The sequence below is a fragment of the Sorex araneus genome, chromosome 3 (assembly GCF_027595985.1).
Source record: "Sorex araneus isolate mSorAra2 chromosome 3, mSorAra2.pri, whole genome shotgun sequence".
Classification (NCBI taxonomy): Eukaryota; Metazoa; Chordata; class Mammalia; order Eulipotyphla; family Soricidae; genus Sorex; species Sorex araneus.
The window spans coordinates 25,302,293-25,326,944 of record NC_073304.1 but is presented as its reverse complement, the minus strand read 5'-3'; the positions used below and the strand labels follow the sequence as shown (position 1 = coordinate 25,326,944).

The following is a 24,652-nucleotide window of genomic DNA, read 5'->3' as shown; positions in this document are numbered from 1 at the left end:
TTCGTTTCATCAGAGGACCCGATTAGGCCAGACGGCACCTGCCTGTTGTACCAGCTTGCTTCAGCTGGGCAGGGATACCCCAATAGACTCCTGCCTGGCTCTAGGATCCCTCACCCCACGGGATCGCCCTTTTCTTGTCCTCTTGCACCCCCAAAGCCTGATAAGACATTACTGTCTCAAAGGGGGCTCTAGGGGTGCTCTCCAGACTTAACCCGATGACAGAATTCACCTTCTGTCACGCCCTTGCCAGTTGCCATCATTCTAAGCTGGCGTGGTGGGGAGGTGAGGTATAGTTTGCAAAAAATGATGACATCTGTCAGTCACTGGTTTGTACAGCACAGGTACAACCAGTGCAGGGGGAGGGAGACAGAGAGAGAGGACAGCGGGTGAGGTGGCTTGCCTTGCACGTGCCCAATGCAGGTTGGATCTCCAGCAACCCACGGCCCACCAGGAGGGATCCCAAAGCCAGGAGGAAGCCCTGAGCACTTCTGGGTGTCGCCTAAAACAGCCATCACAGGGCCCTCTTCAGGGGACACCAGGGGATTTGTCCACAGTTACATAGATGTCAATTCTCTGTGGAAGGGAACACACACATACACGCGCACACACACGCACACACACACACACACACACACACACACACACACACACACTTCCTGAGGGGAGCAAGCAGAGAGCAGAGCTGGACCTCGAGGTAGGGGGCAGCACTGCTGGCTTCTGTGCCCTGCCCGGCCCGGCCAGTCAGCCCCTCTCCACCCCACCCCACCCCACCCCCAACTTCCAGCCTACCACCACGAGTGGATGTGGACATGAAATTCCAGGGCGATTCGGGGCATGCATCGAGCCAGACCGACAACCTTTCAAATAAGGCTTTTACTGTTCTACCAACAATCTTCCAGAGGATGAAATGATCCAAGATGCCCCCAAAAAAAATATTTATTTATACAAAGTGTTTTTGGAGAGTAATATTTGTACTTGTCTTTCTAGCTCAGTCTACCGCGGGGCCAGGTCACCGTGCCGGCTCGGGCACGGCTTTCCCGCAGGCCTCACGTGTCGTAGCACCTGCTTCCAGGGATGCCAGGAGAACACGGGCTCTCAGCAGGGGGGAGGGGAGAGCCGCGCGCAGCTCCCCCACTCACAGCCGCGCCCCCTGACCCGGAAGGTGTCGAAACAAACGTCCAGGAGAGAAAGAGGGCAAGCGGGAGAAGGTGTGCGCCCACCCTGTGCCTCCGAGAGCCCCCGAGGTCGGGAACCCCACCAGCCGGATCTTCTCCCCGTCATGATCCTTGACGCTGAGGGACGTCGAGAGGGCAGTTTGTCAGAGAACAGATGAGTCCTCCGGCCCAGGCAGCGTGCGAGACAGTCCTGAAACTCGGTCCCGAATCACGGGCCTGTGCTCCAGGTTCCCCGGGAGCCGAGGTGGCCCTCCGGGCTGAGGACTCTTCCAGCACGGCCCCGTGCACGACCTCTCCCTGCCCTGCCACCTCCCCCCGGGTGCCTCACATGCCATCGCCACTCGACGTGCCACCTGGCCAGGCCTCTCCGTCGGTCCATCCCCACCACCTCCGTCTACCGCACAGCACATGCCCGTCCTCCGGTGCCTGCCTCCCCACCCCCGAACCACACCCACACTTCCTTTACCACAGTGATTGCTCGGAGCCAGCAAGAAAGAGAAATGTTCCCCCAGGGAAGCTCCCCCCCTCGGCCCTCCGCCTGGAACTGCGGCAGCGGTGGGGGAGAGGGGGCCCCCCAGGCTTCGAGGGGAGACAGACGACAGACGGGGTGCTTCGGGTGTCCTGAGGAGCAGGTGGTGAGGTGGGGGTGCTGCTCTCTCCTCTCGCGCTCACAGGCGGCGGCGAGCGGGGGGCTCAGCTGCACTTACAGGACTTGACCACCATGTTCGAGAGCTGTTCCACTTTGGGGGTCCTCCCGACGTAGTAGAGGATGGTGAGGGGCTCCAGGTCCTGGGGCACACAGCACGGGGAGGCGGACGCTTCGGGGTTCAAGGTGTTGTACAGTCCCAGCACCTGAGGGAAGATGCATTACGAAGTCGTTGGAAAGCCGGGCCACCCCCCACCCCACCCCGGCCCGGAGACTGAGATCTGAGCATCCTCAGGCCAGTGGCAGAGCACAAGGGGTGGAGTGCTTGCTTCACACGTGGCCAGCCCTGGTTCCATCCCCAGCACCTCACGGTCCTCCGAGCATCCTGGGGGGGTATTAGCCCCTCGGCACTGCCCAGTGTGGCCCAACCACCCCTCTCCACTAAAAAATGGATATACAGGGGCTGGAGCAATAGCAAGCACAGCAGGTAGGGCATTTGCCTTACATGAGGCTGACCCGGGTTCGACTCCCGGCATCCCATATGGTCCCCCGAGCACCACCAGGAGTAATTCCTGAGTGCATGAGCCAGGAGTAACCCCTGTGCATCATCAGGTGTAACCACAAAACAAAACAAAACAAAAAAATGAATAAATAAAACAAGCAAACAGAACTGAGTCTCCCACTACACAGGGGGTATGACCAGGGGCTGGTCGGCCACAATGAAGAAGGCAGAGGAGCCGGAGCGATAGCACAGCGGGTAGGGCATTTGCCTTGCACACGGCCGACCTGGGTTCAATCCCCGGCATCCCATATGGTCCCCAAGCACTGCCAAGAGTAATTCCTGAGTGCAGAGCCAGGAGGAACCCCTGAGCATCGCTGGGTGTGATCCAAAAAGCAAAACAGAAAAAAAAAAAAAAAAAAGGAAGAAGGCAGACCCTTTGCAACTTTTTGACAGGTATCCAGCCAAACCCATGGCAGCTACTGAAAATTACAAAATTCTCCTAGATTCATCATCCTCACTGGACCTGATCACTCTGTTGAGAAACGTTCTCCATAAACACTGTCTTGGACCAAGCCACAAGTGCTAGACACAGTGCCGCAGGAACGAGCAGCCGGGAAACACGCTTCCCAAATCACGGCCCGGTCTCCATTTCCCTGGAGGGAACACAAGCTGGTTCCAGATTCAGCTTCTCCTCAGTCCCCCATTCTCTGCCAGTGTTTCTCCAGGGCTGCCCCTGTGTGTCATGTCTTTCAGCCACTCTGAGGCTGCATTCATCCCATTCATAACGCTGAAGCAAGAAGCTTTTCTGCCAGCCAGGAACATGCATCCCTGACATGCAGGCGGCTGCGTGAGAGGAAACTCCCAGAATAGGACAAACGGGGGTGGGGGGAGAGAGAGAGAGAGAGAGAGAGAGAGAGAGAGAGAGAGAGAGGAAAGAGAGGAAAGAGAGGAAAGAGAGATAAAGAGAAAGGGAGAGAGGAGAGAGAGAAAGAGACAGAGAGGACAGTGGGCAGTGCTCGCCTTGCAGGGGTGAGGAACCAGCCGATCCAGGTTCAATCCTACATGGTCCCCAAAGCCCTGCCAGGAGTGGTCCCTAGGCTCAGGGCCAGGAATAAGCCTTGAGCACAGCTGGGTTTGGTCCCCAAACCAAAACAGAAATGAGACAAAAGTCTTAGATAGGGCCAGAGAGATAGCACAGAAGGTCAGGTACTGCCTTGCATACAGCCAACCTAGGTCTGCCCCTCAGCACTACACACAGTCCCCCGAGCACCACCAGAAGTAATCCCTGAGCACTGAGGGTAAACCCTCAGCACTCCAGGTTTCCTTCCCTCCCTGCCCTTCCCGCCAAAGGCGTTAGACAGTAAACCAGCAAGCCAAAGATCTGGTGGAGATATGGAGGAAATGTGGAAGGACAGACTGTGACCAAGTGGAGTTGGGGGCGAGGTACTGAGATCAGTACCTCCATCAGAGATGATCCACTCAGCCCTGGTCCTCATTCACCCACTCAACATTCCTTCCTGCGTGCACTCTTTTCAAGAAATGCAGCCTGGCTCCGCCCCCATCCTGCCCCGTACCGTGCTGTGGGTCGTGTCTGCACTTCGGAGGTACGGGCAGGGGCCAGAGCAGAAGTTGGCGTAGTAACCCTTCGGCTCGTGGACCCATTTCCAACCCAGATCCTGCCGGAAGTCAATGTACAGCGGGCGCACACAGCAGTTTTCCTCCAGGTTGCTACAAAAACAAAAACAAAAGTAGAGTCATCACTCTAAAAGAAAAACACCCTTTTGTTCAAAAATGCAACCCCACACACGGGGCCTGCCTGGTCGACATCATCAGTGAAGGCTTGTCATCAACGGACTCTTGAGTCCAAGTACATTTGAGTTGTGTAAACCATAAAGACATTCTTATTCCTGCGTGGGAGACCGTGAGCCCCAGGATGCCATCGGTAGAGAAAGATGACACCTAAATAGGACAGAACTGACCTTCCTCCTCTCCCTCCCGAAGGGAAGGACAATTCCGCACAGGACCCAGCACTGATTATTCCTGGCCCACTCGCCTTCAAGGTCGGCTTTACTGTTACCTTCCCGATGGACACCTAACCAGAGGAGACCTGGAAGCGTGAGTCTATACCTGCGGCAAACGACTGCTTAGACTCAATCTTCAGGCGACTGAAATCAAAATGAGGCATCTCCTGTTTTAAGCCTTGAGGTTCCCCAATTCCCCCGAACGTGATTACCAGACTACCAGACCGCTTTAGTTCTGTGGCTTACAGGAATCCACTTGGCAATACCTCTTGCCCCGTGGGCATCTAGCCTCTGCTTCAGTATCTGCCTAGAGGAGAACTTGCCGCTTGCAAGAGCAGCCGTGTCCAAAATTTGGCTGCTTGTGATTTCCCAAGATGAGCCATAGTGGACACTCTTGGCCATCTCTCCAGTGGCCATCTTTGCCTCTGTCCACTTTCCCTTGCCACTGTCATCCCCCTTCGCCCCCAACAGTCGGGTAGAGCATATGCTCTCCCTGGCCTCCCCCTGCAGGTGGGGTGCTGGTGCTCGTGCCACTCGGAATGGAGCAGGTGCAGGAACATTCTCCTCCATTTAATTTGGCTTTTATTCACAAAAGCCGGAAGAGAAAAACCACCGGCTTCTTGACTTGACCATGAACAAATACGTGGGACTCTAACAGTCACTGGGGCCAAAGCATGAGGACAGAAGGCCGGCAGATAAGCCTGGCACGGAGGGCAAAGCCTGCGCCCTGTCCTTAGAGGCATCAGTCAGCGTCCAGCCCACCCCCGAGGCACCTGCTGCTATGGGCTTCTTGTGAACAGGAACCCCCCCCTCCCATGGCTTGAGCGCCTGCTCCTTGCAGCCAAGAGCATCCATCCCTCACTGGGGAACAGCTCTCCACACCAACCGACACATTCTCTCTCTCGGTCTGTTAAGGACAATATCCCCATTTCACGCAATATCTGCATTCGTCCCAGATATACGTGCCCCCCCCCCGACAATGCTTTCCCTGTGCACCTTCCCCAGGGCTGCTCCAGGCCTCCTGCTCCCCTTTCCGGACCATTTGTGTCCCTCCCGTGACCCGGAAGTGTTTCCCCAAACCCGACTCAAAGGGTCTGCTTGGATTCCATGAAGGGCTGAAGTCTTGTGTCCACAGACGGAATCTTTGGACCAAGTTCTTAAAGCTCTTTAGCCTTTAGGTCTCCTCTGGGGTCAGATGACTTTCCTCTGAGTAATATTATTCTGGCTCTGTCATCTCCCTCTTCGAGAAGAGAAGCTAACCTACTCCCAAACAAGGGAAGGGGCCCCGTCCGGGCGCATCTCTCCGCAGGGGCTACCCGGCCACTTCCTGAATTAGTTCATTCATTTTCCTTCCCGTCCTGCCCGTTCCCCCTTATCTTTCAGCATCCGTGGATCCTTCACAGGGAACTGAACTTTCCCGCCAACGGTGAGGGAGCTGAGCACATCTCTAAGAGGATTTCTGCATCAATCTCTTCCCCGCCCTCCTCCCTGAAACCCGCGTCTTACAGGAACGTGAAACCAGGAGCCATGGGAAGCTTCCCCTGCCCACAACCGTTTTAGCAACGCCATCCTCTCTGCAGCCACTCAGGACCAGAGTTGGCGGAACCCGAGGTGCAGCAACGAGAGAGGGACTCCACAGAAACAAGGAGCTTCTGGAAGATGCTCCACTGTCGTGTCTGGAGGTGACTGGACCCTCAGCGACCCTTGGTGTGGCCCAGCGCCTGCATGCATGCTCACAGCGGGGTCAGGGGCCCGCGAGTCCTGAGAGGGCCCAGCTCACCGGAAGCAGTAATTGGTGTCCAGGGCACGCTTCTTCCTCAGCCCCGCTTGGCCTGGGTTGTCGAGCCGGTGCGGAGGAATCATCATAAGGATGAGGTGAGGGTTGTGGTGGTCCTTCTGCTTCTTGAGGCGCCCCAGATCGCCACGGCCATGGTCGTCCTCACTGTCCACACCTGTGGGAGGGGAAGCAGGTTGGTGGCTTCCGCAGCAGGAAGCCGAGTGAGGCCGCTGCTGTCCACCCCGAGCCTGCCTAGCGTGAAGAGGAGTGAGGCGGACAGATGCCAGGAAGGCGCGGGCTAACAGGGGGCAGCCTCCAGCGAATGCCAGCTGTGGGAAGAGGCTTCTAGGCGGAGGATGACAGGGATGTCCCTGGTCATGACCCTCCTGATGACCTGAAGGACAGAGAGTCCTTTCTGGGAGGCGTCCTGGGGGTTCACAAGATGTCCTTGTCAGGAGGCGGCTTCCCCTGCGGGCTCTCTGTGCTAATTTTGAGACTCATCTTCCCTGTGAGTTCCCTCTAGACAGTCAGGATCCCTCAAGACCACAGCGAAGTGCCCCCAACCGCGTTTGGAGTATCTGCTGATGTGCGCGTTACTCTCGGCTGAGCTCAGGAAGAAACAGCTCTCAGCAGTCAAACTGGGGGGTACAAACCAGCACCTTCACCTGGGCTCTCAAGGGAAAGGAGGCTCCGAGGGGAGGGCCAGTGCCCTGCTCCCTGCCACACACACACACGAGCACAAGTTTTACTGATACACTGACAGAGGCATCTGGACGACAGAAGGGACATGGGACTGGGAATAACAGAGCTGGAACACAGATTTCCTTCTCTGAAGCTTGCTGTGAACAAGAGAACTATTCACCAGAATGGGGGCATTTGGCCCAACCTGGCCATAGGCAAGTACCTCAAGGCTTTCTGAGGTCTGGAGTTCTAAGAACTCGAGGTCAGGTGCTTGGAGAAAGGAAAGAAGAAAGAAAGAAAGAAAGAAAGAAAGAAAGAAAGAAAGAAAGAAAGAAAGAAAGAAAGAAAGAAAGAAAGAAAGAAAGAAAGAAAGAAAGAAAGAAAGAAAGAAAGAAAGGAAGGAAGAAAGGAAGAAAGAAAGGAAGGAAGAAAGGAAGAAAGAAAGAAGGGAAAGAAAGAAAGAAAGAAAGAAAGAAAGAAAGAAAGAAAGAAAGAAAGAAAGAAAGAAAGAAAGAAAGAAAGAAAGAAAGAAAGAAAGAGAGAGAGAGAAAGAAAGAGAGAGAGAGAGAGAAAAAGAAAGAAAGAAAGAAAGAAAGAAAGAAAGAAAGAAAGAAAGAAAGAAAGAAAGAAAGAAAGAAAGAAAGAAAGAAAGAAAGAAAGAAAGAAAGAAAGAAAGAAAGGCTATAAAATACCTGGCAGGGGAAAGGCCAGTCCTAGGCTGGGAGCCACACATTTTCTCAGACAAGCCTCTGACCTTTGATCTGGACAGTTCACCTGACCTTGGGTATGCCTAGAGACCCAGAATGGGACCCTAAGAGAAAAGAACATTCCTGAGAATCAGGACTTGGCACCATTGGAGAGCACTTGTGTGAGGCCCTGGGTTTGATGGGCACCACATATGGTTCCCTGGGCCCTGCCAGGAGAGATCCCTGAGCACCGAGCCAGGAGTAAGCCTTGAGCACTGCTGGGGCGCCCCAAACCCACAGAGGGAGAGAGAAAGAGAGAAAGAGAGCAAGAGGAAAGGAGAAAGAGAGGGAGAAAGAGAGAGAGAGAGAGGAGAGAGAGAGAGGAGAGAGAGAGGAGAAAGGAGAGAGAGGAGAGAGAAGAGAGAGAGAGAGGGAGAGAGAGGGAGAGAGAGAGGAGAGAGGAGAGAGAGAGGAGACAGAGAGGAGACAGAGAGAGAGAGAGAGAGAGAGAGAGAGCATTCCTGCGATCGGGCTGTGGAGGCCGAAGCCTTAGAATCTGTACCAGGAAACCTGAAGTGATATCTACTGTTTCACCATTTCAACCCGGACACCCCGTCACCGCGGGTGAGGGTTGGTCAGAAAGCCCCGGCAGTAAGGGGAAAGCCCAGTGCCCGGGACTGACCCTTCCAGCCAGCAGGTCGCTTCCCCAGGCCGGGAAGCACAGCTCTGAAGCCACCAGCACTGGCCTCCACACTCCTCAGAGCCTCTGCTGCCAGCTGGGGAGGTGAGCGCCGTCCCTCTCTCAGGCTGGGGCCTGGGGTGCTCACGCACACCCGAGACCCCCCCGTGGGTAGGAGAGAGGCCTTCCCCAGGCACCCTCAGGACTCAGGTTCTAGCCCGGAGCTGCCACACACAGCCACTCGCCTACCTTTGAACTTGATCTCCATCACCTCGCGAATGTTCTCCAGGATGTCCCCGTTGGGCTGAAACGTGTGGCACGGGCAGTGGATGCTGATCTCCAGGCCCAGGTTGGACTCTGCAGTGGGGACGGGCAGCGGGGGAGGGAAGCACTGAGTGATGGGCAGGGGGAGCCCGGGGTCCCGCCAGCCCCCTCCCACACACACAGGACCCCATCCGACTTAGGGTCACAGGAGACAGAGCACTGCCTCAGTGAGTCTGGGCTGTCCCTGTGTGTTGCCACGTCCCACGGGTCTGTGACGTTAACAGCCACAGGAAGGCACAGACCGGTGGTCATCGCAAAGGGGAATCGGCCTGCCGCTTGGAGGACGGTGTTAGGAAAACACTGTCAGCTCCCCCTGGGGACAGGAGAGGGGGACAAGGTGTGAGCGGGAAGAAGAGCAGGCGCAGCTCCAGGGGGCTGGAGGGGAGAGAAGGTTCTGGAGCCTGTCGGATGCAGGGCGCTGAAGGAGCAGGGGAGAGCAGGCTGTGAAGAGGCCAAGGGGAGCTGGAGCCATAGCACAGCGGGGATGGCATTTGTTCTGCGCGTGGCCCCCTAGGTTTGATCCCATCATCCCGTATGGTTTCCCCGAGCACCACCAAGAGTGATTCCTGAGTGCAGGGCCAGAAGTAACCCCCGAGTACTGCTGGCTGTGGCCTAACCCTCACCCTTCTCAAAAACAAACAAAAAAAAGAGGTGAGAAGCCAGGGATTCAAAGGGCCACAGGGGGGGCCAGAGAGATAGTACAGTGGGTAGGGCATCTGCCTACACACGCTGACCAGGGTCCGATCCCCAGCACTCCAGATGGTCCCCCAAGCCTGTCAGGAGTAATCCCTGAGTGCAAAGCCAGGAGTAACCCCTGAGTATTAACAGGTATGACCCCCCCCCAAATTGTTTTTTAAGGCCATAGGACAGGAAGTAGATGGCACTGTGTGACCTTAGCATTAAGGTTGGGATGCAAGGCCGGGAAGGGCCTCTGTGAGCCGGAACTGGTAGCGGTGCAAGGGGCCAGCAAGCCTCCGAGGCTGACCTGCAGGTGGGGAGGGCAGGGGGCTGAGGCACGGGCACCTAGGCTGGCTTTCCCCAGGGAAGGACCGCACGGGTCCCAGTTACTCCCGCACGCCGGCACACTTGGGGAGGAGGTTGGTGCTGCGCAGAACTCCCTGGGGAAGGGCAGCATGGGTGGGGGGCAGGGTCGGGGACAGAGGCAGGAGCAGAGCCTAGAAGGGAGGAGCAGAGGGCGGAGGGCCAGGGTGGAGGGCACAGGTGAGCCAGGCCCAGGAGGAAGCCGGGAGCACCAGGCCTGCTCTCCTGGGCTGGGAGCCGGCGCTGGGCGCGTGGGGTCGGAGCCATAGTCCGGTGGGCGAGACACTTGCCTTTCATGCAGCCCACCTGGATTCGAACCCCAGCACCTCAGATGGTCCCCCTGAGGGGGGACCACCAGGAGGGATCCCTGAGCACAGAAGCAGGAGTCAGCCCTGAGCACAGAAGCAGGAGTCAGCCCTGAGCACCGCTGGGTGTGGCCCCCAAACAAAAAAGTCCTGGTTGAAGTTAGGATTGCAAGAGGCGGAGAAGAGAAAGAAAAACATAACGGGGAAGGCTACGAAGTGAAAGACTGGAGGAGAGGAGCCGGCGTCTCGTGTCGGGGAAACCAGGGCGGTCCTGGTGCCTCAGGGATTCCGTGGGGGAAGGTGGTTCGGGCAGCGCTCCAAATCTTGGGGCAGGTAGGTGGAAGTGTCCAGGGGAAGGACACCACACACCCCGGGCCAGGGTCGGTATCTCAACAAGCCCGTGGCTGCTCTGCTCCCCCCAGCCGCCCTCCTTGGGCGTTAACCTGGACCTCTCCGATGCCTGGAGTCAGTGGGGAGCGCCCCCGAGCCCAGGTGGGCCCTGCGCCCTTGTGGGCAGAATTACCCAGGCCCAGAGACTCCAGTCACCGGGAGGCCCAGAGATTTTCCCGAGGAAAAGTCAGCTCAGCCCTTCCTCCATCCCCTTCAGTGCCCAGCTGGGGGGTTCAACCCGGCCCCGAGTCGGGGCACCCTCTGGGACACGCTGAGTGTGGGGATTTCCGTTTCCGAGTGTGAATTAATTGAACCAGGCGGCGGAGCCCTAGCAAGTGAGCAGACGGGAGGGGAGACTCAGGAGCAACAGCCCGGCAGCGGGAGAAGGTGGGCACCCAGCCCTGGGCAAGTGACGGCCAGCTCTGAGATCCGAAAGCTCTCAGATGTCTGCCCAGTGACCCAAGACCGGATGCATGACTCAGACGGGATCAGCCACTCAGGGCTCCGTGCTTCGAGGCACCCTGACGGGACTCAGGAGCTCCAAGACTAGGTGCCTGAGAGACCCCCCCCCCGGGGGTGAAAGGTGGACAGTCGAGACCTGCCTGGGAACCGAAGGTTCCTAAGAACCACCCTTGAGTTGGCGGCAGCGGGGGTGAGGGGCTGGGGGACCCACTGGCTTTGTCAGGGAACTATCATTTTGCCATCTCGAGGGGGATGGAAACCATTCCCAGTGCAAACTTCTTGGTGAGGCCCCGCAGCTGTGAAAAATAGAACTCCTGGGGATTGGAGCGAGAGCACAGCCGGTAGGGCATGTGCCTTGCATGCGGCTGACCCAAGTTCGATTCCCAGCATCCCATATGGCCCCCTGAGCACCGCCAGGAGTCATTCCTGAGTGCAGAGCCAGGAGGAACCCCTGTGCATCGCCAGGTGTGACCCAAAAAGCAAATAAAGAAATAAAGAAAGAACATGAAGGGGATTTGCTCTTTTGGGGGACTGGAGTGATAGCACAGCGGGTAGGGAGTTTGCCTTCCACGTAGCCGACCCGGGTTCAATTCCCAGCATCCCATATGGTCCCCCGAGCACCGCCAGGAGTCATTCCTGAGTGCATGAGCCAGGAGTAACCCTTGTGCATCGCCAGGTGTGACCCAAAACGCAAATGAAAGAAAGAAAGAAAGAAAAGAAAGAAAGAAAGAAAGAAAGAAAGAAAGAAAGAAAGAAAGAAAGAAAGAAAGAAAGAAAGAAAGAAAGAAAGAAAGAAAGAAAGAAAGAAAGAAAGAAAGAAAGAAAGAAAGAAAGAACATGAACGGGGTTTGCTCTTTTGGGGGGCTGGAGCGATAGCACAGCGGGTAGGGAGTTTGCCTTGCATGCAGCCGACCTGGGTTCAATTCCCAGCATCTCATATGGTCTCCTGAGCACCGCTAGGAGTCATTCCTGAATGCATGAGCCAGGAGTAACCCTTGTGCATCGCCGGGTGTCACCCCAAAAAAAAAAAAAAAAAAAAAGAACTCCTGCTTGTGGCCCAAGCGGCAAACAGCAGACGCAGCTGATCCAAGTCAGCGGGAACCTTCTCCCCTCGGGCACCTGGGGCCCGGCCACCACAGTCAGAGTTCCCTGCAGTCCTCCTCGCTCCAGCAAAGGGAGTGCAGGATTTCTGGGCACCCTGGCAGCTGGAGCAGCACCCCGAGCCCACAGGCTGCCGGTTCAGCTGGGAGGGTCATTTCCCAGGAATGGGGAGATGCACACCCAGATGGTATACGGCCCTGCAGGCAGGCCGGAGAGCAGAGCCAGCATCTTCCTCATGATGGAGAGCACCCGTCTCGCTTCGGGGGAAAAACTGGGCCTGGGGTGACTTGAAGAATGCCGGCCCCACCCCCCGCCCCGCCCCCAGACAGACCCTAGTCTCTGACACGGCATTGCCAGGCAATCTCCCGGTTTGCCCAAGGAGAGTCCGGGGATTTTGCGCAACGCTCCTGACTAAAGCCGCAGGGAGCACGGCGGAGTACTTAGCTCATCGGAGCCCCAGAGCCAGGCCACACCGTTGGAGACGCCTGCTGCAGAGGGCCCCCGGGCACTGCCTCCTTCTCTCAGGAAAGGTCCACAAGGGTGGTGAGGGCCTACCCAGGGGCTCGGCATGTAGATGGTCATTGCCCCACAGCAGCTGGACGCCCGTCACCCCGCTGAGCAGGATGTGAGTCTCAGCACTCAGTGAAGACAGAACCGAGCGTGATGTCCCAAACCAGCTCCAGCCAGAAGCTCTGGGGCTGGTCTAGACGGACGGCCAGGGTAAGCATCTGCCTCTCCGGGCTCCGGCCTCCTTATCTGACCCCAAGGAAAGCTCTCGTCTGACAGACTGGGAGCCAGAATGTTCTCTGAAGTAGATTTCGTCCTGGCAACTGTGCTGAGGCAAGCAAGGAAGGACCCGGCCTCTTATCCTCCAGGTGAGGAAAGGGCCAGGGCTTGGGTTCGGGGCGAGGGGCCTGGGTATGCTGACTGGGCCGCTGACTGAGGCCGGACACCAGGTGTGTCGAAGGTGACAGGACACTCCAACCCGCTCTTCTCTCTAGGTTAGGAAACATCTCTACCTGGCAGCCACACCTGGCAGAGTTCAGAGGCTGCTTCCGGCTCTGAGCTCTGTCTGGGGGTGGCTCAGGGGGCCACACGGCACCGAGGACCAGGCCCGGGCCTCCAGCACCTGTGTGTGCTCCAGCCCTTGGGTCGAGCTCTCCCGGTTCCTAACGCTCATTCTTCCTTTTCTTTCTTCTTTCTTTTCTCTTCTGTTGGATTGCCTTCACAGAGCCGCCAGGCTCCACCTGCTCCCCGGATGGTGCTCGTGACATGTGACACTGGGGATTAGAACTCACGACCACACACTTTCAAGGTCACAAGCAGGCGCTCTGGCCCACAGGGCTGTTCCTGCAGGTGCCTCTTCTCCTTCTTTCAACAGCCTTTCTTTCCTGTGTCAGCATCTCTGACGCCCCCAAGACATTACTCTCCATCCAAATGTTACGCGTCACCCTGCGTCCTCACCCCGCAAACCCGACCAAACACAGACTGGACCCGGGGACTCTCCATAGCAGCGTCTGTGGCCCTGGCATCGCTCCTGTTCTTCTCAGGGGCCACTACCTACTGCTGCCCTCCAGCTCCCGGCCACGGCAGGGGTCTTCCTAGACTTACGCCAAGTCAACTCCCCACCTCCCCCAGCCTGCTCAAGTCCCTCCCTCTCAAGATCTCCCCCTCTTGGTGTAAGTCCTACTCCTCCACACGGCCTGACCCCGATGGAGCTGTGGCCGTCCAGCAAAGCGACCTCCCTCACCCCCCAGCAGGCTCCCTGCTGCAACGGAACCGGAGACGCACTGCGCTGTGCCCACCTGCGGCCTGGGCCTCCCCGGCTTCCCATGTCCTTCCCCCTGGGATGTCCCCTCCCTTGTGTACCCACGAGTCCCCATCCTAGTGTGGCCCCTCGGATGGTTGGATGGTTAATGTTGGTTGGCGAATGTTGGATGGTTAATGTTGGTTGGCAAATGTTGGATGGTTAATGTTGGTTGGCGAATGTTGGATGGTTAATGTTGGTTGGGTAGAGGGAGGAGGCACCCCGAGTCAGGGTGGAACTGGCCTCTCCCCCTCCCGCTCCCCCCGTCCTCCACCCCCCCTCCCCTGCAGGGTCCTCCAGAAGCACCAGCCTACCTCTGCGCAGCAGCCACTCCCGCACGGTGTCCGTCACGTCGAAAGACAGCCACTCAGCCGTGCCCCGCGTGGGCAGATTCTTGCCTCCGATGTAGCGCTGCTTGGCTATGTGCTCATCTGGCCGGAGGATCTGTGGGGCCAAGGCGGGTGTGAGTGCCCGAGACGGGACAGAGTCCTAAGCCTCTGTCCTGGTGCCGGACAGGGAAGGGGTCCATAGGAAGCCAGACCTTCCAAAAGGCTCCCCCTTTTTTTTTCGGTGGAGGAAGGGGGGAGTAATACCTGGCAGTGCCCGGGGCTTAACCCTGGCTCTGCATTCAGGGATTACTCCGGGTGGGTTTGGGAGACCACATGGGGTGCCCGTGATTGAACCTGGGTGAGCCGCCTGACAGGCCAGCGCCCGACCCACTCTACTACCGCTCCAGCCCCACCCAATGCTCCTTTTAAGTGCTCTGAATGACAGACGAGGGCAGAGGCCTGGAGGAGGCAAGGCCCACACCCAAACTGGTTCTCCTGCGGAAGCGGCAGGGGGTGGGGGGCATTCACCTGGAAGAGCTCAATCCTCTGCTCGTTGCGCTTGGAGCTGGGGTTGGGGACCCGCAAGACCCGGAATTCCGCTCGGAACAGGTTGGTGCCATTCTTCTCCACCGAGGACACATTGAAGCGGAACACCTTGGAGGTGATCCCCTTGGGGCAGACAGCCAGCTCATCTGGGGGACAGAGCGGGGGTGGAGGGGGAGAAACACGTGAGGGAGGCTGCTGACGGCGGCCACAGTCGCCAGGAGAGCAAGGTCCCATGGGGGGACATCCGGGGGGCTCTGAGGCTTTGGATCTGAAGGCGGGGAAAGGAGGAAGCCCCTGGTGGCCGTAAGCTCACGCGCTGACCTGCTGGAGACGCTGAGGGTCCAGGTTGGCCCTGGGGCACGGCCCTGCCTCAACCCTCAGCTCTGGCAGACCCTCCCCCCTGCTCTTCCTGCTCTCTTGTCGGACCTTCTGAAGGACACCGACAAGCCCACCCAGTGGCTGACCAGCTCACAGCTGACTCATCTGTGGGCTTGCTCACCTGGGCTTCCACTCCTGCATCAGAGGTGTGCTTGACACTGGTGAGCAAGAATGAACAGGCAGAGCCGCTGCCTTCAAGGAGGTGACTATCTAAAGCACGTTGCTAGACATGCACCCAAACACAGCACCGGAACGTTCTCGGGGGGGGGGGGCGCTTGGGGTGTTGAGGAATTGCTGCTGCAGAGAGCACTGCAGGGAGGGGTGATCTCAATACAACGCCGCATAGACCCTGCAGTCCCGGGGATGCCTGGGTCACCCCAGAAGTGCGGAGGGCCTCCAGGGCCATACCTGGCCCTGCTGAGGGGACCATGTGGTGCCAGGAATCGAACCCAGGCTGGGTGCATGCCAGGCATGCAACCTAAACCCTGTCCTCAACAACCCCCCCCAAAAAAAAACCCAAAAAAACAAAAAGGGGCTGGAGTGATAGCACAGCAGGTAGGGCATTTGCCTTGCACGTGGCCAACCCGGGTTCGATTCCCAGCATCCCATATGGTCCCCTGAGCACGGCCAGGAGTAATTCCTGTGTGCAGAGCCAGGAGTAACCCCTGAGCATCACCAGGTGTGACCCAAAAACAAACAAAACAAAACAAAACCCAACCCAACCTAAACCCTGCCCTGTCTCCCAGGCCGTGGAAGAGGAAAAGGCTGAGGATGGAGAGGGAGGAAATGATGGATCCGGGAAGGGCCTCCAAAGCAGAGGCAACAAGGGGAGGCTGTGTCTGTAAGGGGGACGCCAGGGGCCAGGCGGGAGCCCCAGAAACATGGTCGGAACAATAGCCTGGAGTTTTCATGGGGAGAGGACTGAAATATCAAACTCAAGGTTGTTTTTATTCCCAGTGGGGCACGGTGGAGCGTGTTTAAGGGGCTCAGGGGGATAATCAGCACTGTGCTTGGGACCTAATGAGGTAGCAGGGGTATGGCCAGGAGCCAGCAGCCCGGCAGCCCTGCGGGCACCCGGCAGGCCCAGCTGGTCCAGCCCCAGGGTCTCTCTCCTGGACAGTGGTGGCCGCACCGGTCTCTGTACCCTGCTGGCCTCGCCTGCCATGTGCCCATGGTAGAAGGCAGCAAATATTCTTCATGGGCGGGGGTCTCTTTCTCCATCTGCCTCACAACCTCGGGGGCTGAGGAGCAGTCACACCAGCGAAGAACTTTCTACACAAACGGCAACAATAGCCAGAACTTGAAATTCAAGCTGGGAGACCCAGATTCCACACATAATGGACACGGCTGGAATGAGCTCATAATCACCCCGAGGGCTGGCGGAGGAAGTCCCGGGTGAGGCGGGAAGGATCAGAGGCCTGGAAACAAGCAAGTGCGCTACTGATCTTTAGGAAAGGATGAGTGAGTGTTTCTGGAAATTGCCATCTGGTTGGCCTGACACTGGTTCTTAGGAAATTAATGGAACAGATGTTAGGAAAACAAAATGTGTGAATGCCGGCTAATAAGGCCCTGATTAATAATTGGCTTTGAAAGAGCAAATCCTGGCACCCAGCTCCTGAGCCACTGCAGAGGGAACCAGAATGAAGACTCCGTGAGATGTGGGAGGTTGCAGGCTACCACCCTCTGGGCACAGATTAGCGGCTTTCTGAGGCTCTCAAGTACCTCTGAGTGTTCTTGGTTCTTGAGGGAGCTGTCAGGGGTATGTAAGCCTTCTTCAGAGGTACCCATCATGCCAGTAACTCAGCATAATACAGGACGTGCCCATGTGGGATGTGCGTGGCTGTGATAAAGGGAATGAGAGTAGGCAATGGCGCGTGCCCGTGAGAAAAATCGAAGACTGTGGGGCAGTCAGGAGGGATGGAAGGGTCTTCGGCACTTGGGCTTTTTCTAGCCCAAGGGTCTGCTCCCTTCCAGGTCCTTCTCTGGACGGTCATTCCAAGAAGGAGGTGGTCTCTTCATTGCCACCAGGAGAGTTAGACTTCTCACAGAGTTGAAAGGGTCATCAGGGACCATGAGGTTGGGCCAGGGCCCTCTCCAGATGAAGAAACAGATGTCCCCAGGGGTCTCGGCCGGATTCCATTGGAAAGGGGCTGATTCCGGCAGGTGGACACTAGCAATTCCCACTCAGACACAATTCTCAGTAAGCAAAAAAGGAACCTCTTAGGGGGCCCCAAAGGATAAAGATCACCTTCTTGGCCCATCACAGCCATGGAGAAACAATAATGCTTTCAATAATCTGGAGTAAGTCAGCCCTAGGTACGTGGACAAAGTGTAAAGCTGCCACAACACGTTTCATGGTGTTCACATCAGCTCGGCTGAAGCGCTAATAATTCTCAAGGAGGATGAAACTAAGTAAAACACACTGTTTTGCAACTGAGAACAGGGAGTGTCGGGAAGATGACTTTTGGGGTCAGTCAAAAAGTCGGTGACTGAGCCTTGAGCCCAGGTGGGACTGGAACCCAGGTGTTCATGTATCAAAACAGATTCCCTGGACATGATAGAGAGCCCAAGAGGTATCTTGGGAGAGGATGACATCTGAGTGTACTGGATTTCATAAAATGGGCATGGAGTGCCACCAATGCCCGAACCAGGCCTGGAGTGCCCACTGATGTCCCTGATGGGCCTGGAGTGCCCACTGATGCCCCCAGCAGGAACCAATTCCAAGTCCACGTGTGCTCAAGTCGCCCTTCTTCGGAGCACAAGTAATCCCAAGCACTGGGCCGGGGGGTCTCCCTTTACCAGTTAAATAAGGACCAGCTTTTCTCATGACACACAGGCAAGTAGAGACGGATGGGTGCTAATTTTCTCTTTGACTCAAGGGAGAGGAAAAACCCAAGCATATTCACATAGAACAGAGTGTATCGACCTACTTCTTCCCTGTGGTCCCCTGACCTAACAGTTGGCCCCCTGGCCATTATATGACAATTTATATAATGTATAATTATATGACAATTTATAATAATGTATGATTTATATGTAAATTATATGACAATTTACATATAAATCATACCCCTCATTTGCGGGATATTCATCTGTAGCCCCTTAGAATATCCTGGAGATTCTACAGGGGACCAGAGGGCCCTTGGCTGGGAGCCACTGATGAACAGTACTCAGGAGAAAATCCAGAAATAGTTGACAGTGTTGAGACCCAATTTTTTCGAATGTTTTCTGACACTAGGTTCTTGGGGTGCCTTTGCTTGTGGACCCTATTTCCATTAGCCCACTTCCTGTAGAGTTCCTTGTGGGACTATAGGGATGACAGAGAACAGCGGGGCAGGTTACGTTTGGCTAAGCATTACAATCACTTGGGGAGCTTTAAAAACTGACGGTGTCTGCACCCAGTTCCCAGATTCTGACTGCAGGCTGAGCAGGGCTTGTTTTTCCAGGCTCCAGCTGACTCCTCACAGCCAGCTTGAGAATCACAGTGCCTGGTGCTCTCCAGAGGCACTACGGCTTCCAGATGTGCTGGGCACCTGAGGAACCAGAGCAGTCATTTGCTCTAGGTTTTCAGTGGGTTAACTTTGAAATGTCTGAGGCCGGTTGGTCAAGGCCTCCTTTAAAAGGTTTTGAATTAAAAGCCCATCACATTCTAAGACCACGTCCAAAGTTGGGAAATTTCATAGCAAGATCCAGATTTTCGGCTCTTCTGGGACACGGCAAGATCTAGACAAGCTGCACCCACATTCCTAAATGCACAGATCAGTTGCTGTGGAGCAGAGGGCCTTTCGAAACAGGGCCTGGGTTGCCTGGGCCCTTCATCAGCCTCTCACATCCCCTATTCTTGCAAGAACCCTGAGGCCGACCGAGCATCCTGGCAGCATTTGGTGCTTGGACTCTGGCTTTTCTTCAGGTCATTTGCATTCACTGCTTCTGCGGGCACTCGGGGTTGCAGCCCCTCTAAGGAAGGGTCTGCGTTAGTTATTGGGCCTGGGGCTTAAGAATCAATAGGAAGTTAGATGAAAATGTTGATTTCCCCAGGACCACGTTTCCCTGACCCCCCAAACAAGGTTGGTTCTGGATGGGTGTGGTGGAGTCTTTGGGTGCCCAGTTTTCTCATTTACCATCTGGACCACACTTGGAGAAACACTGGCCCAGTGTCGGGGGAGGGCATTGGCACTAAGAACAAATAAGTCCTTTCAATTAGAAATGACCTTGCATTTTCAGGATGAACAGAATCTCAATGTAGCAACCCAAAAGAAAAAGTTAAAATTTCATCAGAGATGGAGTGATAGTACAGTCCATAGGGCTCGTGCCTTGCACGCGGCTGACCTGGGTTTAATCCCTGGCATCCCTATGTTCCCCCAAGCACACCAGGAGTAATTCCTGAGTACAGAGCAAGGAGGAACCCCTGAGCGTAGCCAGGTGTGGCCAAAAAAAAAAAAAAAAAGAAAAGTTAAAATATCAAAGGGTTGAGTGGGGAAGGCATTTGCCTTATATACAGCTGACCCGGGTGTAATCCCCAGCACCACATATGGTCCCCTGAATCCTGCCAGGAGTCATCCCTAAGCACCAAGCCAGGAATAAACTCTGAGTACAGCTGGGTCTGCCACCCCTACTCCCCCACCAAAAGAAAACATCAAGGGGTTGAGTCTGGGGAAATAATACAAGGGTTAGCTGCTTTTTGGCATGTAAATGACCCTGATTCAACCCTCTGACACTGCATATGGTCCCTGGGCACTGACACAGGAGTGATCCCTGAGCACAGAGCCAGGAGTAAGCCCTGAGCACTACGTCTAGTTCAAGAGCTCTGAGTCTGCTGGTTGTCTTAGCATGAGCCTTGGCTGGAAACAAGTGTCTGCTGGTGAGTACAGGTAATTATAAACCAGGGGAGAGAGCGACACCTACATCTGTGATACGTGAGGGGAAAGGAAGTATACAGGTCATGTCTTCCCCCACCAGGAGGAGAGAGCAAGCTTCTATTCATTTCCCAGAGCAAAAATCCTGGAGAATCAGAAGAGATTTCACAATCCCGACTTCAGACCCCAGCAGAGACTAAGCGAAATCATCCCACATGAACCCACAAACTCTTTTCAGCACCTTAGAGATGACCTCGGGCTCTCCAGAGGAGGAAACTCAGGTGCAGAGAGGTGGCATGCTTGCCTGATGCACATGGTATCATTGCGTAACTGGCTGGAGACTCTTCATTCATGGGAGAAAGGCCTTTTGTTGAGTTGGGGGCGGGGTGGAGCACTGGCAGGGTGACTCTCCTGGCCTTCAAAACAGGCAGAGAGCTAGGGACATAGCTCCGTGGTAAAGAGACTGGCCTTAGGTGTGCAAGACCTTGGGTATTACGCTAAAGGGAATAACAATAAACTCTGAAGTAAGCAGAACTTAGCACAGACCCAGTAACCCTCTGTGGTCTGCCGCTGGGCTCACTAAGGTGATGGCTCCTTCGATCTCCTGCTAGGTTCAATGTGAGACCCACTTGGTGGTAAATCAGAATCTTCTTGGTGCCTAATGATTAAAAGTGGGGTTGACTAAAAGTAATAAGGGAGAGAGAGAGGAGAGAGACAGAGAGACACAGAGAAACACAGAGAGAGACAGAGAGAGAGAGAGAGAGAGAGAGAGAGAGAGAGAGAGAGAGAGAGAGAAAGTGCCTACCATAGAGGCAGACTGGGGTGGGGGGTGATGGGAGGGAACCTGGGGACATTGGTGCTGGGAAATGTACCTGGTGGAGGGATGGGTGCTGGAACACTGTAGGACTGAAACCTAATCATGAACAGCTTTGTAAGGGTCTATCTCACAGTGATACAATAAAAAAAAAAATCTGGGAAAGAAAAACCAGACATTGCATAATGAAGTTGACAATTCCCTGAAAAAATAAATAAACACAAATAAAAGAAGTAAAAGTGGGGCTGAGGTTAAGGGGAAACGCACACTGGCTTTTGGTAAGACACGCAGTCCGACTGTCCTCACATTCACTCCCCTCGTGGCACGGCAGCACACGCACGCGGCCAGCACCATCTCTGACAGCATCCCTGCCCGTTAGAGGGCAAATGAACGGCTGCCTGTTTCTGTCCCCGCCTCTGCGAAGTGGGGTCCCAGTAGGACAGGACAGAGCAGATCCCGCCCTCTCGGCTCTCCCCTGGGTGCCCCTTGCCCCGCTTCCTGTGGTCACTTCCGTGTGCCCGGCCACTCAGAGAGGAGCGGGTAGGAGCCCAGAACAGGCTTCTCTCCCCACAGCATCCTAGGATGGTGCTTGGTTCCCACTGAGCATCTGCTGGGCGTGTGCACCTGCCCTGCCACCGTCTCTATAATTAGTGCTCCTGCTGTGCCCGCCTCTCGGGGCTGGCTCAGCACCTGGCCAGCTGCAGGCGGACCCCAGACCGAGTGGTCTCAGCCTCAGCAGCTGCAGAGACTCTGGGGCTGCTTCCTGTTGGCTCCCGGGTGTCTCCATGGCATTACCCATGTCTGCCCACCGAGCCCTGGCCCTTCCAGCACTCCCCTCGTGGCACCCAGCTCACGCCACCCTTAGTTTGCCCTCCTCTGGACTGTGGCTCTGCACCCCCAAGGCCAGCCACTGCAGCCCGGAGCCACGCAGGCCTGCAGCCAGCCCACCCTGTGCGCCCCAAGTCTCTGCACAGAATCTAGGTCCCCTGGCACCTGCGACCTCTGACCCCTCTCAGTTCATTCATTCTCGGCTCAGGCTTCCAGGCGAGGTGGGCCCCGGAGAGTCAGAATCTCTCTTCCTCCTTGTGGGTCAGTAAGGCCTGGGCCGTACCCTATTCCCACGTTGGTGGCCACTCTCGCCGCCTTCCGGGTCCCAGGTGGGCTGGGGTCCCGGGGAAGCAGAGGGTGGCCCCTGAACCAGGCCTCCTTGAGGGACGTGGGCAGGCAGCACCAGCTCCGCCCCATCCTCTCGCCACTGGGTGGCCACATCCTACGGCCGGGCGCTTCTGGAAACCACAGGGAACAGAAGAGGGAACCCGTGGCCAGTAACCACAGGCCCCTGGGCCTGGGATGGGCGGAGGGGTGAGGAGGCAGGCGCCGGGGGACCTCTGCCACCTCCCCTCCTGCTCTCCCTAGTCTCCCCTGGTCCTTACCCCGCCCGCTCCTTCACGCCCTGTCACCCCCACTGGGGTACTTGCCCAACTCCCAGGTAAGGGGGTATAGGCTACGCCACCGGGTGTCCAGGACACCTGCTGGCTGGGTAAGCAAACAGGACCGCCCCGCCCCCACCCGGCTCTGAGGAGCTCACGTGGCTCCTTCCTGGCCTGTCAGTTTCTCAGCATTTGCCAAGACGCTCTCCACTGAGGCTTTTTGAAATCCCCGTGCGGCAAACACACATGACTTCCACACGTGTCCAAACACACACACACACACACACACACACACACACACACACACATCTCCCCCGGTGGCCTCCCAGCTCCCTGGCACTGACAGAGGCCTCCGGGGAAGACCCGCTCCCAGACACTTGTCCCCTCCGCCCCCGTGGCCACACCTCCCACCCACTCTTCCTGGGACACGCAGACACAGAAGGGCCACCCGGCGGTCATCGGGAAGCCACGTGTTGTCCCGTGGTCCACCATGCCCACCTCGGCCCCCACCCCGCACACGTGTATCCTGTCCCCCGTGCAGGCAGCTGGCCTGGGGCCACGTGTGTGGCCCACACTGAGGTGGCAGGACAAGATGCTGCCTCTCGCCTGGGCTTCCCAAGACCCTGATGGGCAATCACCTTGGGGCTGCGAACCCTCAAAAACAGGCAAACCGAAGCGGACACTCGTGCCAGGGAGAGGTGGTGGGAAGGCCCAAGGGGACCCCTCTCCTGCAACCAGACTGGGTGCTCCGCAGAGCCGGCCCCGCCCCCTGACGGCTCCCGACAACGCACACACTTCCCCACCTGATGGCCTCAGCCGGAAGACGTGACAACACTGTCACCCCAGGCCAGGCCTGCCAAGGATAGGGCTCCCCGAAGTCCGGGGGCTCCCACCAACGCGTCTCTGACCTGTCTCCAGCCATCCGCCCGGCCTCAACAGCATCACTTCTCCAGAATCTTTCCCGGCTGGCCGCTGTGAGCCGCCACCCTCCCCGCCCCACCCCCACTTCTACCGGGCTCTCCCGCCTGGTTCCGACCCTCCAGAGCAGATCCCCCAGCGAGAACTGGCACTCACTGTGCTCCGCCAGCCCCTGGATCATGTCGAACTTATGGATTTCCTTGGCGTAGTACTCGGACTCGGTGTTCTCCTGCGTGCAGCCATCCTCCCTCTCGCCCTGCATCTCCTCCAGCAGCTCCCGGGTGCTGTTGTACAGGGCCAGCACCTGGTAGGGGACATCGGTCATCAGCGATGGCTCAGGGGGACTGGTCAGCCGGAGCTTGCTCAAAATCTGTCCCCGAATGGCTTCCACCCTCTTCTTCTTGATGTGGCCGAAGTCCAAGGTGGTGCAAGTGGACAGAGAGAGGCTGACCGTGGCAAAGTTCAGCAGGACCAAGACCACCAGAGTCCTCTGCCAGTGCATCTTCAGGGGCGAGCTGGGGAAGAGAGGCCCAGCAGGGGGAGGGGGGCAGGGGAGGCTTCAGGACCTGGCCAGGCAGAGACCCCGGCCTCCTCCGCAGTGCCGAAGGAGGGAGGCAGAGCAGACAGCCTCCCCAGATCCCGCAGACTGAGGCTTGGCAAGAAGGCGCATGAACTCACTGCACTGCGAGAGAGCTTCGGGACTTCCAGGAAGGGCTGGCAGCCCCGAGCACCGAGGAGCCCCCTGTGTGTGTGCCTGGTGGCGGCGGGGTTGCGGCTCGGAGCGTCTAAACAGGTTCTGCTGGGCTCCGACTGCCCGGCAGGCCAGGTGGAGGGCAAGCGGAGGCTGGGAGGGGTGGCCAGGCAGCTGGCAGTGGGAAGGGAGCCGGAGTTTTTCCTTAGGTAAAAATAAATAGAGTGGATATCTGATATCGCCGAATGCAGCGCGGCGATGGGGAGAAAGTGGGTATTTGAGAGAAGAAGCAGAGGGACGGTGGTGGCTGGCTCCCAAACTCAAAATCCTTGCCTTGCCCTGAAGGAAAATAAGGGGGTGTGGGGGGCTGGGGGTGGGGGGACCGCGGGTGAGGGGAAAGAATGGAAAAAGAAAAGGGGGGGAGTTTAAAAAACAGTCAGATCAGCAGTGAGTAGGTGGGGAGAGGCAGGGCTGGCCGCCGCTGGCCCTGACTTCAGCGGGGCAGTGCAGGACACCGGGGTCTGTCCTGGCACACCATTCATGCTTTCCCTTTTGTTTACACTTCCTGGGGGCTTTCTAAACGACTCTGTTCACGCGGCTGCCTCCGGTCTTCATTGGCTTCCAAGTGGGGTGATGTGCAATGGCAAGAGTGGGTGGGGGGGAGGCCAGGCACCCCGCCCTGGAGCACAGCAGCCCCCGATAGATAATCCACTTGGTCACCAGCTCCTCGGCTTGTCGGCTCCCCGGGCCATGGCTCCTCTCGCCCTGCTCCTCTTGCAAAAAAAAAATTGAAAAACGGAAAAGAAGACAGAAGACAGCTCGCCGCCGCGGGCCCGCTCCGGGGGGGAGAGCTGCCGGTCGGTGCTCCCGGTCCTCTTGCCTGGGTCTCGGCTCGCGGGCACCTTCCCCGGGACCCGGCTTGTGCGTCCCCGCCTCGCTCGCTCGCCGGTGCGGCCGCTCCTGCCGGTCCGGGCGCCCGTGCCCCTCTCTCTCTCTCTCTCTCTCTCTCCCCGCCTGGCTCCGCTGGCCCGCCCGCTCGCGCACACATACATGCACACACACTGCTTTCTCTATTTCTCCCTGCTGAAATTTT

At 57.0% G+C, this 24,652-nt stretch overlaps 1 protein-coding gene across 1 annotated transcript; it reads right to left on the bottom strand.

Annotated features, from left to right (window-relative positions):
- Window positions 1–858: 858 nt before the first annotated feature.
- Window positions 859–23,886, bottom strand: TGFB3 (transforming growth factor beta 3). The gene is made up of 7 exons (XM_004610224.3): window positions 23,025–23,886; window positions 14,455–14,618; window positions 13,912–14,041; window positions 8,417–8,524; window positions 6,125–6,296; window positions 3,898–4,051; window positions 859–2,027 (listed from the first exon to the last, which is right to left on the bottom strand). Exons 1-7 carry the CDS (start codon window positions 23,368–23,370, stop codon window positions 1,869–1,871), a joined length of 1,233 nt encoding a protein of 410 aa, XP_004610281.1. The 5' UTR covers window positions 23,371–23,886; the 3' UTR covers window positions 859–1,868.
- Window positions 23,887–24,652: the final 766 nt, after the last annotated feature.